The following is a 17,157-nucleotide window of genomic DNA, read 5'->3' on the forward strand; positions in this document are numbered from 1 at the left end:
ACACACACACACACTTTATTTGAGGATTAACAAAGCAACCAATGGTTTCATATGGAAGAGAACTCCACAATTATTCAAGCAAGTCATTCAGGAATGTTGGTACTTGTCTCCATTTTCGATCGGAGACTACACCTAAAAGGGACATTCTCAAGTGGTTTGCTTGAAAAATTGTGGAGATCTCTTGCACATTAATCCATTGGTTGCCTTGTTAATCCAGGAATAAAGAATATTTATCCACTAATGCAGTGTTGGGGACTAATTCTCACTGTTCAATACTAACATATATATACACACACACACACACACACATATAGATAGATAGATATATAAATCATCATAAAATTCCTGATAGGTATATCTAAACCATCACAGTCACTGTCATATGAGAAACAAGTCCAGTGTCCTGCAAGAACCTCTGATATCAATTGGGCATTAAGTTTATTGACAACATATCTTCAAATGATACAAAAAAAAAAAAACGATCTAATTTTTTGGGCTTTAAAACTGTACAGTTTTCAACATTGATGAAACAAAGATGATATCTGTCTGCATTAGAAACATTTATGATACTGAAAACCAGTGGAAATTCAATCAAATCATATATATTTATATAAGCATGTATGTAAACAAAATAAGACAAACCTGTAGCCTGTTTAACCATTCCCACATAAGTGCAACCAGTACTTCTGGGTTTGATTCTGTGAGGATCAATTTCCATCCATTATTGCTGTTGTTTAGTTCTTGCTGGAATGACATTTTTACATGACAATGTGTATGACATAACACAAGTTTCAAAAAATAATCTGAAGATTAACTTATGTAGTAGTAGTCCATAAAGTTTTCTACTTAATAAAGTAGTTCTATAGCAATTACTTAGAAGCAAATGAAAGGAGGCATTGAATAGCTTAAAAGTTTAACACATTTTGCATAATGATCAACATATGAAGTTTTGGATGGTGATTTCAAGCAATGATATTAATTGTTTTACATAACTATGTTGGTTAAGTAACCTATCATATTTGTCGACTTACTCAACAGAGCTCTTATCTAAAGATTTTATACAATAAAAGAAATGTGCTCTTTTGGATTGAACACTAGCAATCTTTAATAAGAATTAACTTTTCAGACTTAAGCTTATTTTTAAGATAATCTATATTTATCAGAATTATACATTTTCTGGTGGCAGGTTGTTGAGTGTATTTAATATATATATAAAATAGGGTACCGAAATACCAGCTTGCTAGAAATAGGAGTCAACACTCCAAAGCCACAAATTTCTCACTATTAAGAAACATGCTCAAAACTTACTGGCCACTTTATTATTATTGTTTGCTGTGTGGTAAGAAGCTTGCTTCCCAACCACATGGTTCCAGGTTCAGTCCCACTGCATGGCACCTTGGGCAAGTGTCTTTTACTATAGCCTCAGGCTGACCAGAGCCTTGTGTGTGGATTTGGTAGACAGAAACTGAAAGAAGCCTGTCATATACATACATACATATGGTGTTGCCATCCGGTTTCACCAGTCCTCAGTCAAATCGTCCAACCCATGCTAGCATGGAAAGCGGACGTTAAACGACGATGATGACGATGATGATATATGTGTGTGTATATATTTATGTGTGTGTGTGCTTGTGTTTGTCCCCCTGCCGTCGCTTGACAACCAACGCTAGTGTGTTTATGTCCCTATAACTTAGCAGTTTGACAAAAGTGACTGATAGAGTAAGTACTAGGCTTACAAAGAATAAGTCCTGGGCTTGATTTCTTCAACTAAAACCCTTTATTGGTGCTCCGGTATGACTGCAGTCAAATGACTGAAACAAGTAAAATAAGAGAATATATATATACACACATACAGCATCTGGTGACTGGGTATGTATAAAATATATACGGTATCTGCTGGCTGGCTGTATATAATATCAAGTAGCTGAGTTGTCATCATCATTTAATGTCAATTTTCCATATTGGCATGCGTGTGTGTAGTATCTTGTTGCTGCATGTATATAATATTAGGTGGCTAGGTGTGTGTGTGTGTGTGTGTATATACATATATTACAACAAGAATTAAAATTTTGGACATAGAGTTAGCAAAAGTTTTGTATCCATAAAGCCAAAGCCTTGTAGATAGCTTGTCAGACTCTATACAAAGACATAGAATTTAAACTTTCTATGTCGTAGACGTGAAGAAACACTCAGAAATCAAGATTCAAGTCAACATATAAAAACGTTAATGAGGACGGGTTGTCTCCTCTGAATCAGAGGATAAAACAACCCTTATAGACCCGCAAAAGCCTAACCAGCAAATGGGGAGATCCAATTTTCCAGTAGGTAGCGCTTGAAGTGGACACATTTAGAAAAAACCTCTTTATGACTATTTAACGCCCAAGTTTTAGTATAGTCCTTAAGAATTTTCACTCTCTCCGCGATGCAGATTTTGTAACAGCCACTCCCATTAATATATGGGCCTAGACAATCTATTATTTTCCACCTGATATCACAAGGGGTCTCTTGATCTTTGAAGTGCCACACATAGCAGGTCAGGAATGTGACAAACCGTCTTTCTGGGACTCTGAAGTATGACTGGTGGTTGCGGAAGTGATGCTTGAAAGATGTACTGGCTGATTCAATACATTCACAGACTAGGGATGTGGCTATATTCACACTCCTGGTATATCTCTGATAGGCTCTGGGCCTGGGGATGCTGTTGGTAACACCATTGCTGACGCAGTTGATATGGCGCAATGATCTGCTGGTGTTATCACCATGATTATTACTACTGGTCATGTGATTGGTGATGTAGCTGCCGGTGTCAGTGTGGGTGTGGCTGGTCATCCCATCGGTGTTGATGATAATTGTTTGGTCATCATCTGTGATGGTGGTACTGGGAACGCCGGATACCTCCTCTGTGTCACTTGTAGTGGTGGTAACATATGGTGTGGGAATGGTCACTGTCTGTGTCTATGACAATGGTTTGTTCATTATCTGTGGCAGTGGTACTGGGGTCGTTGGTTATGTCTTCTGTGATGCTGGTCCTGGATTGGTCATCATCTCTGGCTGTGGTGATTGAGATCTGGTTAATCTGCTAATATTCCTGTTGGATGGTCATTATTGGTAATGCAGATAGCAGGTCTTCATAGATGACCCCTTCAGCCTCACATCGGCCTCCTACTGGACAGTTATTATATACCTTGCAAGAACACCCAGCCTTATATTGTGGGTACTTGTTAAAATGTTTTTTATGTTAGGTGCACAACTAAAGGAGACTTTTAGGTTGTACCATCCAACAACAATATTAGCAGATTAACCAGATCTCATGCCAGTACAATTGCCACAGCCAGAGATGATGACCAATCTGGGACCAGCATCACAGAGGACATAACCGGCAACCCCAGCACCACTGCCACAGATGATGAACAAACTATTGTCATAGACACAGATAGAATGACCAGCGCTGCACCTTATGTTACTACCAGTACTGAGTTCAAATTCCACCGAGGTTGACTTTGTGTTTCATCCTTTCGGGGTTGATGTAACTGACTTACCCACTCCCAGAAATTGCTGACCTTGTGCCAAAATTTGAAACCAATGTTTCATGTAACAAGTTCAAATCAGCATTAAGCATATTGTAAATATATTTATTCATTTAAAATGTAACAACATCCATTAGCAATAACATTTTCTCACCTTGAAACCAGTTTTTATTCTTCTTTGGGACAGGGGGAAAAAATCAGTTTCTTTAGGAGGAAAAAAATGTCTGGAGTGCCATTTTGACATTGTCCTTGTTTTTGGATGTTTTTTCCACAAAGTATTCAAGTGGCCTGAATAAATAAAAATCTGATGGTGCTTGGTCAGGCGAGTAGGGATGATGAGGTAGAGCTTCCCAATCTAACGAATGTGACCTTTATTCTAAAGGGCAGCTCATGAGGTACCCACTTTCTCTATCCACTTTCCCAATTGGCTTGAAATGATCTCATACTGTGGCCCAAGGTTTATTAACCCTCTGAGATAAGTCCTCGATACTTTGACATGGATCCTTTTGTGATATGATGTCAGACTGTTTGCTTGAAAATACATTACTTTTCAGTACCCCTAATATGTATATATACACACTTATGTATACATGTAGCACAATGGGTGTGCAGTGGTGAACTATTGTTGACTTAGTCATACGCCGAGATATTACCACTGACATAGTTTTGTGCAAAGCAACTGAAGCCTAGTAGTTAGTAGTGGGGGAAGAACACATACTATCATGAACACCTAACTTAAGAAGGAAAAAAATGAAGACATGCAAAAATGTGATGTACAACAGCAAAAGGAAATTATGCAAATGAAAATACCTTTAGAGCATCTTTTTGCAAGATGACTTCCTTTGAGAAGGTTGTGCAACACAAAGCATTTGCAATTCTATGTTTGAGATTCTTGTCACCTTGAGGGAATGTATGGAGATGGCTACCTTTTGGCAGATTATTCTTTGTATTACTGGTAATGCTTGTAGAAGTTTCAGCAGTTAAAAAAAAACCAGTCACAGGGAAATTTCCACCTGCTATGGCACCGGAGTCTTTCATCAAATTACTATCACTGCAATGCATCTTGGAATTAGCACTCCCGTCTGACTGGTTGATAGCATGATATTCCATTGCATCCATGGCCTCATTGTCACAGTTAGTGCAAGCAGAAAGTTGTGATGTATTGGAATATAAGACATGAGATCTGTCATTTTTTAATACATCATCTTGTGAATGTATTTTATCAACACTTGAAGTTGAACCTCTATATGGAATGTCTCCTATTTCCTCTTCAGAAGCTTGGGCGGAAAAACTATCAGGAATGGTGATAGTTTTATTCATTATAGACAATGCCGAAGTGCTGCCACACTGTGCAAGTTCTAAAAGGCGCTCACATACATAATAAATAATCTGTGAAGAAAGACATAAAAATTATTAAAACAGAAATTAAGGTTTGTTTTCTCTCAACATAGGCAAAAAAAAAAAAAAAGAATATATTCTATTCTTTTACTGATTAGAATCATTGGACTGTGGTCATACAGGAGAACTGCCTGCAAGGGGTTTTTTAATTGATCACATTAACTCCAGTATATTTTTTATTGATCGCTATTGAATGACAAAAATCACCTTTTTGAGATAAAAGGTGTCTTCATACACTAGTGTACAGAAACATAGATGCTATTCTGATGAGGTCTAATAGACTGAAGCATGTCCAACATTGTCCCTTCTATGTAAACAAAGATCAGACTATTTTCATTTTTTTTTTAACCTGGAAAGAAATTTCAATGAAGAATTTTTTGTATACAACATTCAGAACATCACTGTTAAATGTAATTATCTCAATGGATGCCAATGACACATCTTACTTTTAACGACACGCACATACACACGCCAATGCCTTTTGAGTGAACTTGGTTAGATGGAAACAGTAGAAAGTCTGGGGGTTGGGTATCTGGGTGAGGATAGTTGATTTAATCAACCTAATACTTATGACAGTCACAGCTGGCCTCAGCAGGACTAACTTTCATCTTAGAAAGTATAGGCATGCTCAGACTTCACTGGTGCTGGTGCCATGTGAAAAGTATCCAGTCCACTCTGTGAAGTGGTTCACATTAGGAAGACCATTCAGCCATAAAAAACCATGCCAAAACAGACCTCGCTGGGATTGGTACCGTGCAAGAAGCAGCCAGTCCATTCTATAAAATGGTTGGCATGAAGAAGAGCACCTCTAGTTGTAATAACCATGCCAACACAGACAGGGGAGCTTGGTGCAATCCTCTGGCTTGCCAGCTCCTGTCAGTCTGTCCAACCTAAGCCAGCATGGAAGATGAATGCTAAATGATGATGATGATGATGATATGTATATAGTTGCCTCCTATAACGTTGGATAGCCATAGATAGCCCTTTAACATAACCCAACTTATTTTAGACTCTAGCCTTCTCTTTTTTTCAATAATCCCTACCATGCTACTCTTCCCCATCCTCTTACCATCCCTCATCCTTCCACTCAGAATCATCACCCTCACTTCTATTCTTCCCTAGTTAAAGGAGCTCCTTTAGGTCCTCAACCATGCAAGTTATGAGGATATAATCACTAGTGGTGGTGTCATGAAAAAGGCACCTAAATACATTCAGTAAAGTGGTTAGTGTTTCTAAGCAAGCTAATATTACCCAATGACCATGCATGTTTTCAGAAGGAAACTGGAAACAAATGACACTGCTTGTATGACAGCAACACTTGTTTACAACTATCATGGGATGTCAAGAAAGAAATGCATATGTAAAACTTCATTGAGTTTCTCTCTATCAAATCCATTTATAAGGCTTTGGTTAGTGTGGGATTATAGTAGAAGACACCTGCACAAGAAAGGTGCTACACAGTGGGAGTGAACCTGATATATCAGGCTGAGTGAAAAGTAAGCAACGTTTTGAAACATGAAATTTGTCACAATATATTTCAACAATGCGGAAATTTTATTCATCAAAGTACCATTACAATCCACACATTTTTGCCGAGTTACAAGTTTGTTTATTCTGGTGACATAAAAATCTGGAGTTCTGGAGCTGATGAACTCTTTGAATGCACTTTCAGCATCGGTTTAATTTTTGAACTCCTCTTGCAAGAAACCATCAAGGTGGTTGAAAAAGTGGTAGTCGATAGGAGAAAGGTCTGGGGAATAAGCTCGGTGGGGAAGAACTTTGTAGCCAAGTTCCCTCAACGTCTGGAGCATCATTAGTGAAATGTGTGGTCAAGCATTGTCAGGAAGAATGATTGGTCCTCTTCTGTTAGCCAGTCTGGGACGGAGGAATAGCAGTTTTTCATTCATTTTGGCAATTTCATGGTAATATGTTTCCGCAGTAATAGTTTTTCGAGGTTTTAAGAAGTTACTAGACTACCTTTGACCTGTTGGGTCACCTGGAAAGTCTGAGCTTCCCAACAATGGAGTTTTGTTTTGTGGGTTTCCTTTTTTCTTTTCCAGGTTATTTCGCATGCTTTCAACGAATATGGCTCCTTTCCCCAGAAAAGGAAAGATTTTGCTGCTATTTCTTACATGCCCTGCTACCACATAATAGGTATTTCGGGTCCTTTATCGCAAATAGCTGTTACGTGGTAGCAGAGCGTGCTAGAAATAACAGCTAAATCTTTGGAGCTGAGATACATTGAAAGCACTCGAAAAAATTTTTGTAATGGTATTCCCTTGGGGCGATCTTTCACTTTGACTCTCAGAACTGTCATCTAGATCAGCTGCTTTTGTTCATTAATTTCCGTAAAAATTATTTATTTATTTTTGTTTTAAAGTGAAAGAGAGGAGAAAGTGGAAGATGTATGAATGTGTATCTGAAATGGACATGTGTGTGTGTGTGTAAGAGAGAGAGAAAGAGAGAGAGAGAGAGAGAGTGCCACTTACCCATACATGAGAACACACACATTCACTCACTCACTCTCTCTCACACACATGCACACACACATCTTTTACTTTCTCCTCTCTTTCACTTTAAAATAAAAATAAATAAAAAATTTTTACAGAAATTAACGAACTCCAGATGACAAGCAAAAGATTGCCATTCACTTGAAAATAATTAAAAAAATATTAAAATATTATCTGTTTAAAGAAAGCTTAAATATAAATACTCCCAGTACAAACAACTTATATTTTTGGAATCACATTCAGTTAAAAATATTTCTAAACTATCTTAAGAGCTGCCCTATCGGACAACATTTAGACTAGCTCCTGTACAACACTGGAAGCTCTCCTGGCTTCTGATTGCTCTAGTGATTCTGAATCTCTTACTCTTCTCATGTTGGCTACATTGGATACTCTCCTAGATTCAGTTTATTCAGGTGTTTCCAATGCCCTTTTTCTCCCCTTGGCAAGAGCATTTGATGCTCTCCTTGTTCAGGAGTTTGAAAGTCTGTAAGCATTTGCAAATTCTCAGCATTGAAAGCTCTCCTGGCTGTCGTTTGATCTGGGTTTTAATCTGCATAGGACTTTCTTTTCTTCACTGCAGCCTTGGCTCTTTTGATTGCAATCTGGTCCTCTGTTGACAGAGATTTATTTTTATGAGGTATAATGTTGCCATATGTGATAAGCAACAATAAACTACAGAAGAACTGAAATTAGATCGCTGCATTTAAGTATTACATTAATATTTAAGCTTATCTTTTAAAAGTTCAACGATAATTCTTCTGCTGCCACTTAATTTAAAAAACAATTTGATGTATGGAGGTCCTTACTTTTCATACAAATAATAATTTCTATTTTATGGGTGACTTTTGCTGGATTTCACAATTTATTTCGATTATTCACAAATTTATTTCCAAGTTATAAAAATTGTTATATTAATATGCTAATACCTATGTAGTTATGAATGTACCAGTGGTGTGTATTACACTTAGGTGAAAGGAAGGGGTAAAAGGAGAGAAATGAAACTTGTTAAGCAGAAGTATAGTTGAAGTAAGAGGCAAAGCGGCAAAGAACAGGGAGTAAGAGAGAGAGAGAACATTGATAGTGCTGAGAGGTAAGAGAAATACACTGCATTAAACACAGGAGAAAGGTTAGAGGCAAGGAGACAGAGAGGAGGGAGGGGGAAGAGAGAAAGATATTTAGAAAGATAAATTGAGTGAACAAAAGGAGTGGATAGAGAATGATAAAGAGAATGAATTTATTTTCAGAGAGAAAATGATGGAAAACTTTTCGTTTTGGACGATATATGATAAAGCCACTGTGACAGTTATTCTATGCTGTTTGAAAGCTATTTGTATAAAATTTCATTAAAAAATACCAATTTTCCAAAACTCCTCTCCCTAACCACTCAGAAAAACATTTTTCAACAAATCTTAACATACACTTAGTCAACAGGATTTAAGCGATTATTTATGGAATTTATGAGGCAACAAAGTCAGTGGGGTATACATCTGTACTTACACCCATAATTATTCGATAGTTATTAAATGAAGTCACAATTTACAGATGCTTACATTTTTTTATGTTTTCTGTGCAGTTTTCACGAGTCCAGCTAGTAAAGATTGTTAGTGTACAAAAAAATTCACTAAAAACAATCGCGGTAATGAAAACTTAGGAATCCAAAATTCAGGACTGCGGGTCCTGATTCAGCCTGGAATGTTTTTAATTTACTCATAGAGTCGGCCTGATTCCAAATGGTATAATATGTTGGGTTACAGCATCTAGGAATAAAGTTGAAAAAGTGTGACACACTGAATCTCACATTTATTATATTAGATGATTAAAATATTGTGTATGTCAAAAAGTCAACATTTTTTTGTCTTAGAGAGCACGAAGACTATGTGTGTGTATATGTCACAGATAGCGGACATGTATTTGTGATTGATACACCATGACATTCATTATGTGTGTATTCTGTATGTGTGTTGACGTCATGGAAGCCATGTTTTTTTTTTTTTTGCCATCAAGAAATAACAAGCAAAAATTGTGTTTAATTGTTTTCATTAATAAATAGTTTCAAATATCACAAAAATTTGTATTGCACTACCGAAGGTAAGTATAATAAATATGCAAAAAAAATTAAGATAAAATATACTATTTCTGAGATACTTCAGGTACATACAAACATCTCTAAAGTTTTAGTATTATTAAGATAGTGGATGAGTCCAGCAGTATACCACCAAACAGTCACCATAACCTTCTTTTTGAAGAGCTCGGGTTTAGGGAAGGTTTTTGGTGCTTCATTTTGGTCCAACCACTGTAAAGAACGTTTTTTATTATTATACAGAATCCACTTTTCATCACAAGTTACAATATGGTCAAGAAATGGATCGGTCTGGTTACAGAGAAGAAGCGATGAGCAAATTTCATATCTGTGCATTTTCTGATTTTCATTCAAATTGTGTGGTACCCATTTATTGAGCTTTTTTGATTTTCTGATCGCATATAAATGGTTGAAGGCAGTTTTCTGGCTAACTTGAAGTTCTTTTGCCAGTTCTCAAGTGATTTTACATGGATCTTTCTCTATGACAGTCTTTAATTGATTGTCATTGATGACAGATGGGCGTCACGATCTTCAAGGCCCAGGTCTCCACTATGAAATTTTTAAAACAATTTTCAAACTGACCACTCACTGGTCATTTCCTCACCAAATATTGCATTGATATTGTGAGCACTTTCAGCTGCTTTAAGTCCTTTTTTGAAGTTGAATAGCAAAATTCCTCAAATATTGTGCTTTGCCAGTTCCATTTAAGACGATTGTAACAACAGTGCAAAAAATATCAATGTTAATTTATTGATGCATTTGGGCAAGTTTATGTCTGTATTATCAGACAATTGCAAAAAAATGTTTAAAAAAATTCAAAACTCTGCAAAAATCTGGTACAAATTCTTCATGGTTCAAAACGTTGCTTACTTTTTACTCACCCTGATATATATATATATATATATATATATATATATATATATCATGATCACCATCATCATTTAATGTCTGTTTTCTATGCTAGCGTGGGTAAGACAATTTGACTGGAGTTGGTAAGCTGGAGAGCTGTACTGGGCTCCAGCTTGTGTTGGCTTTGTTTCTATGCTTGGATGTTCTTCCTAACGCCAACCACTCCACAGAGAGCACTGGATTTGTTTTATGTACCAGTGTCACAAGTGCTTCTTATGTGTCACTGGCACAGTGACATGTAAAATACATACACACACACACACACACACACATTAGCAATTAGAAGCAAGAAGTGAAATAAACAAATTCCAGTGCCCCACAAAAAAAAAAAAGTAGTGACAGATTCAATAAGAATGTAACCAAGGATGAGTAAAATTCAGGAACTGTAGAAGAAAGAAATCTAAGGAGTTATATATAACTACATAACAACGTTTATATATTTCCTGTCACCCAAAGGGTGATTAAGTACCTGCATTCAAAATTGATTTTTTTGTTTAACATTTCCAATATATTTAAGATAAACATATTTGTTGTCTTTATTGATGGCATGGTACACTAATTTCAATTAATTGTCACAGATGTATAAAAGAGTTTTAATGTTTATAATAAATGGAAAAAAAAAAACCCAACAAAAAACAGTGCAGAAAATATGATTTTTGGAAACAATATTTTCATGCTCAGAATTCTCTAAGCTTGGAATAAACTATCTGCAGCAATTGTTAGCTGTCAGGACACTGCATCCTTGAAAAATTCCATGCTTCTTGAAATTCACTAACAATACTCCTGATGTGCATATACAGTTGTTCCCTTTTGTGTCTTTTTGTGTTGTAATATGTGTACTGTCCAGGTAATTCTAACTTTCATTGCAGTTTTCCTTTGTGACTTATGGCTATTTTCTGTCTCCTTTTTTAGATTTTTTTGATGAGTTGTAGTGCACCTGAGCACTACTTACAATAATCTTATTATCATTATTAATATTATACTTTATATATATATATATAAGGGTGCATGGCATAGTGGTAATAGTGTTGTACTCACAATCACTAGATTGTGATTTCAATTCCTAAACAGGGTGGTGCATTGTGTTTTTAAGTAAAACATTTCATCTCACATTGCTCTGCGATCACTTCGACACCAGATGCATGGTACATAGTGCACCTGCTCAGACAATGTTGATTTGATGGAGAGAGTGAGCACTATAAACAAATCATTTGTGCAGATCATCTGGCAAAAGCTGAATGCTCATACATTGTCTTTGATAGGAGAGTTCATTATATAATATATAGATTTATTTTAATAGAGTAAATAATGATAAAAGATAGATAATAGAGGCTAACTTCCAGTGAATTGTGCCCATGGTTTTGCTTTGGTCTCCAGTTGTAGCTTTTTTACCTCATTTATATAGACAATCATCCTGACAAAAGTATGAATATAAACACAATTTCTACACCAATAAACATGTGACATCTAGGCTTTGTAAGAGCTCATAATACTTTCATGCAGTCATTCAAACTGCTAAAAACAGCAGCCAAATATCTCACAAACCATACTCTTCATCTTAATTAAGAAAAAAAAAAAGTCATAACTTGATAGGATATTCCTAGACAGTGGCAGCTTGTAGATAAAATTAGTGGGGGTGCTTCAGATAACTTTTAGCTGTTGTTTTGACATTGTATAAAAGGAAACAAACATATAAAAAGAAAATTTATACATAAACTTGATCAGCTCGCGTTTTAGCCACTGCCAAGTATTGTGTTTAATTTGTTCACTGAACACCACTGTGAATTCCCCCTGGTTTTTCAAAAATTCTCACTAAATCACAAAATAAGTGGGGGAAATGTGCCTTATTTTTCAAATCCTGGCAGTAACACTGAAGCCTGAAGCAGGATAATAATCTAATTCTACACTTCATCACATTCAAGAATATAAACATGTTTTTAAGCACAACACATGCAGGGTCAAAAAGAAACACTACCTTTCACTTGGTACTGTCATTCACACAGTGCTCTCTCCCCCTAATTTGAAGCTTCCTATCTCGGACATGTGAGCATGCACACAACAGCCAAACACTGCATTGCTGGAACTGTGAAGCACACAGTTCTATACAAAGAGTTTTGTATTTTTTTAATAAACTAGAGGATGGCCCTTCAAACTTTGTTTTTGTGATCTGGACATCAATGTTTTGAAACTGACCAATATTTTTCCAATACATTTCAGACAGATTCAGCACTGAGTTGTTGAAGCAGAAATGTCATTATAGCAAATATTCTGCTCAATGTCACAACTCTGCTTGTCCGTTGCTGGACCATAACCACTTGAACATGTCCTCTATTGGCTGACAATAAGTGCATCCCTGATTATGAGCAGGAGTAGTGGGGGAGAATCATAGCCATGTGTTGAGAAGGATTCTTTGATGTTTGAGTAAATGTAATGAAAGTAAATTTTAAAGGAAATATTAGCCATTTCTCACACATGATTTTTGTCCTTGGGTAGCAACTGTTATTTCCTATTTGTTTACTCCTAGAAAGTATGAAAGATTATATAATGTACAAGTATTAAGAAAGAATCAAAGAAAAAAAGACTCATTATATAGAATGTTATCGATAATATCGAGTGGAAATAGGGGGTGCTGCAGCTTGGCAGTTCCTATACATGAACCACCACTGGTCCTAGTTATACTATGTCTGAAATCATGACAAAACAGAATGTGTCAGAACACCTTTGATCAAAAGTCTGCACTATCAAGGCTAACATAGGACTAGACAACAACAAAAATCCTGGCAGTTACTTCATTTTTAGCTTATTGGACTGCAGTGTCTACAAACTAAGATTTCTTTAATTATCTGCAATAATACATTTCTTAACAATTTTATATAAATTGGGGAGTCTTTCATTCTTTCATTCTTCAATTGGGAATGAAAATATAAACTTAGTTATGTTTTGGCCAAAATTAACTCAGGCCATATTTAACTTAATAGCATCACTTACCATTTTTAAGTCAAGTTTTGTGGTATCATAGCCCATTCAAATAGGGAGTTGTTGACTGGAATGTATCCAAGTATAGATGGCTTGTCTGGCATCCCTTGAAGAAATTTGTCCAGATATTGTTTGAAAGTTTGGGGATTTTTTTCTTCTTTAATTTGCTTTGGAATGATATTAAACAGAGCAGAGCTGGTTGAGGCAAAATAATTGCATTGCAATATGGTTATGTGTTGTGAGCCTGATTTCTATAGAGGATATGTGACATGGGGGCCCTGTATTGGATGAACTATTTGGGCAATGCTGATGTAGCACTCATAACTAAGATCAGTCATACCATTTTACTGTTTCTTTTCACACCTAAAGCTCTAAAGCCCCAACTGTATCGTAGCAAAAGAATAAGTTTTACCTGTGGGATATGTTTCAAAATTCTCAGTTTGTATCCATGCAGTAATTTCCGCTGTCGGTTCATGTATTGCTGTAAAGTGAATTCGCACGAAATATCTGGTCTAAATATGAAAATATAAAAAAACCACCATCTTTCTATGGAAATAATCACAGACAACATTAGCATGTAACTCTATATTACATAAGCCATTCATTGTGTGCCTTTGTTATTTGCACAATAACTTTACCAAAAACTAGGACTAAGATTTGCTTGAGTTAATCTCCTGGTGATAATGCCTAATATTTCCCTGATGCTCTTCATTAATAATACTGTGTAACAAAATTTTTATCTCTATTTTTTTTTTTGTCTTTGGTCAGTAAGTGTTATTTCCTATTTGATTCTATGTAGAAAATAAAGGAAATGACTACTATTCCCTTCAAACTTTGTTTTTGCAATATGGACATCAATGTTTTGAAACTGACCAACATTTTTCCAATACATTTCAGACAAATTCAGCACTGAGTTTCTGAAGTAGAAATGTCATTATAGCAAATATTCTGCTCAATGCCACAAATCTGCTTGTACGTTGCTCAACCATAACCACTTGAATATGTCCCTTAGTGGCTGACAATATGTGCATCTCTGATCATGAGCAGGAGTAGTGGGGGCGCATCATAGCCATGTGTTGAGAAGGATTCTTTGATGTTTGAGTAAATGTAATGAAAGTAAATTTTGAAGGAAATATTAGCCATTTCTCACACATGATTTTTGTCCTTGGGTAGCAACTGTTATTTCCTATTTGTTTATTCCGAAAAAGTATGAAAAATGACTAATATTTCCTTCAAATTTTGCTTTTGTTAGATTTATTCAAACTACAAAGAATTCCTTTCAAAGCATGGCTATGATATTCCCCCAATACTCCTGCTCATCATAAGAGATGCACATATTTGTTACACAGTGTAATCAGAACTGTAAGACGACCCAGACTTTGGGTCATCTTCAAGACTCTCTGTTACTCTCCGAAATTCAGCTGCCCACTTCTGCACAGTTGATAAAGTTGGAATATCATTCCCTAATGTAGTAACCATGTCAGCATGAATACCCTTGGGGACTAAACCCTTTTTCTACAGGTACTTGATAACACCATGGCACAAAATTTTGTCTATTTTCAAGAGAAGTTGCTACTAGTTACTATTGGAATCTTTGAACAGTCAGATGTCAGTTTACCTGGAAAGAAACAATGCAGTTCTTAATAAATTGAAATTAATGCATGCAAGATTTCACAGCTCTAGCATCATTACTTCATAGTCAACTATGAACTTTTAAGTCCACCCTCATGTATCTGTCAAGCTATAGAGGGAGTCGCTATGTGGTCATTTGATATGGTAGAAACAACAGTAATATTTCTCTCAAATTTCGTTTTAAGATAGCACACCTTGGCTAATTAGAATATTGACAAAAATACAGGAGACAGGAAAATGGAAACTCACGAATAAGGAAATACGATCCAAAGTTTTTTCAGAAATTCTACGAATTCTCTCACACAAAGCATCTGCTTTCGTGTTTGGATCGATTTAGGTCTGAAATTATTGAAACAAAAAAAAAAATTATTAATGAAAACTTTTAGTGTTTGTATTAATATTGCTTCATGACGTTAAACGATGATGATGATGATGATACAAATGCACACACAAATATACATGCACATATATACATTGGGTGCTTTTTTTGTGGCACCAGTGGGGTCACCATGTAACTTGCAACACAAGACAAAGTCTCCTCAACTGGAGTTGGGGTGAGTAGTATTGAGGGAGGTGGTTTTGTGCCAGTTGATGAGAGGTTAAAAGAATAATAATAGAGGGATAGAGAGATGTGTCTTGCTGTGGAAGAGATACAATGACATCCCAGTTGGAGAAGGGAAAGAAAGACTTAGACAGAAAGATAGAAATGATGGTGGTGGATGTATGTCAGGGCATCTTTTCAAGGTACTGTGGAGAGGGAAGATATAGGTGAGGTGATACAGAGGATTGGACTATATATATGTTGGGTTGGCAAGAAAGTAATTTCAGTCTTTTAGTGTGAAATAAAAGTAATTTTTTTCCATACAAAGAATGAACTTTAATCAATTTTCCATTTTGTTTGATGACCTTCTGCCATCTTTCTGGCAACTTCATGATTCTGCACTCATAGATCTTCTGGTCCTTATCAGCCAAAAACTGAAGCAAGTGCAATTTCAGGTTATCATTGTTATTGAAAATTTGACCATTCAAAGAATTTTGCAAACTTTGAAATAAATGGTAATTTGATGGTAAAAGAAAGAATGGGATGTGTGGACTGAAAATCACAGATAAATGTAATACTACAGTTCTTAGCAAACTAATATGACATCCCAAAGACTGTAATAAACAATTTACTTTAGACTGGAGAATGTTGTCAAGATCGTTCCCTTATAAGGGCAAATCTTTGTGCCCTCTTTGTACGGATGAACAACTGTTTATCCTTTTTTCCAAACACACACTTGTCAACACCTATAAAGAATGTGTTTACAGGTGTTTACATTGGAAAAAATTCACTTTCAGCTATTTCAAATAATACCTGCTCTGTTTTGCCTAATAATATCTGTAATTTTCACTCTATTCTTTTCAATCCACACATCCCATTCTTTCCTTTATCATTTCTATCCATTTGTCATTCACTTTTCTATTTACTTGGTCCTCCATTTCTCATTTGATTTTCCTTCTCTCTCAATTCATGATGTCAAATTTCCTAACAGTATTTTAAAAATTACTAGCGTTCTCTATCCACCTTTTGTTTTTATATATTATAATTTCTTACATTTGTAAACGTAGCTTATTAAATGATGAGATTGATACATTATTCCACCTTATTTTTCCTCCCGGATTAATTTTAATGTACCCACTGAAACATATGCCAGTGATATAAATAATTTAAATAACATCTTGTGCATTTTTTGTCTCCATTTTCCATTTCTCTTATATCCTCCAAAACACATTTCACTTCTCATTGGAATTATTACCCATATACGTATGGTTACTAATATCTTAAAAGTGCTTATGTGACATTTGGCTACCCTGGTAACTATTTCTGCGGATCTTTCCTTGAAAATTAAATATATATCATCATCATCATCATCGTTTAACGTCCGCTTTCCATGCTAGCATGGGTTGGACGATTTGACTGAGGACTGGTGAAACCGGATGGCAACACCAGGCTCCAGTCTAATTTGGCAGAGTTTCTACAGCTGGATGCCCTTCCTAACGCCAACCACTGAGAGAGTGTAGTGGGTGCTTTTACGTGTCACCCGCACGAAAACGGCCACGCTCAAAATGGTGTCTTTTATGTGCC

The 17,157-nt window shown here is 35.9% G+C and overlaps 1 protein-coding gene across 3 annotated transcripts in view; it reads right to left on the reverse strand.

Moving 5' to 3' along the window:
- The window catches only part of LOC106867990 (protein tyrosine phosphatase domain-containing protein 1), a 69,386-nt gene that overhangs the window by 5,570 nt on the left and 46,659 nt on the right, over positions 1 to 17,157 (reverse strand). For 2 of the 3 annotated variants that reach the window (XM_014913077.2, XM_014913076.2), the window contains 4 exons: positions 15,282 to 15,371; positions 13,813 to 13,912; positions 4,338 to 4,916; positions 643 to 744 (listed from right to left, as the gene is read on the reverse strand). In XM_014913077.2, the coding sequence (XP_014768563.1) occupies positions 643 to 744; positions 4,338 to 4,916; positions 13,813 to 13,912; positions 15,282 to 15,371 (871 nt within the window). Of the gene's footprint in view, positions 1 to 641; positions 745 to 1,736; positions 1,812 to 4,337; positions 4,917 to 13,812; positions 13,913 to 15,281; positions 15,372 to 17,157 lie in introns of those variants that run through there. The other variant, XM_052970638.1, reaches the window with a different exon arrangement.

The sequence above is a fragment of the Octopus bimaculoides genome, chromosome 9, assembly GCF_001194135.2.
Source record: "Octopus bimaculoides isolate UCB-OBI-ISO-001 chromosome 9, ASM119413v2, whole genome shotgun sequence".
Taxonomy (NCBI): domain Eukaryota; kingdom Metazoa; phylum Mollusca; class Cephalopoda; order Octopoda; family Octopodidae; genus Octopus; species Octopus bimaculoides.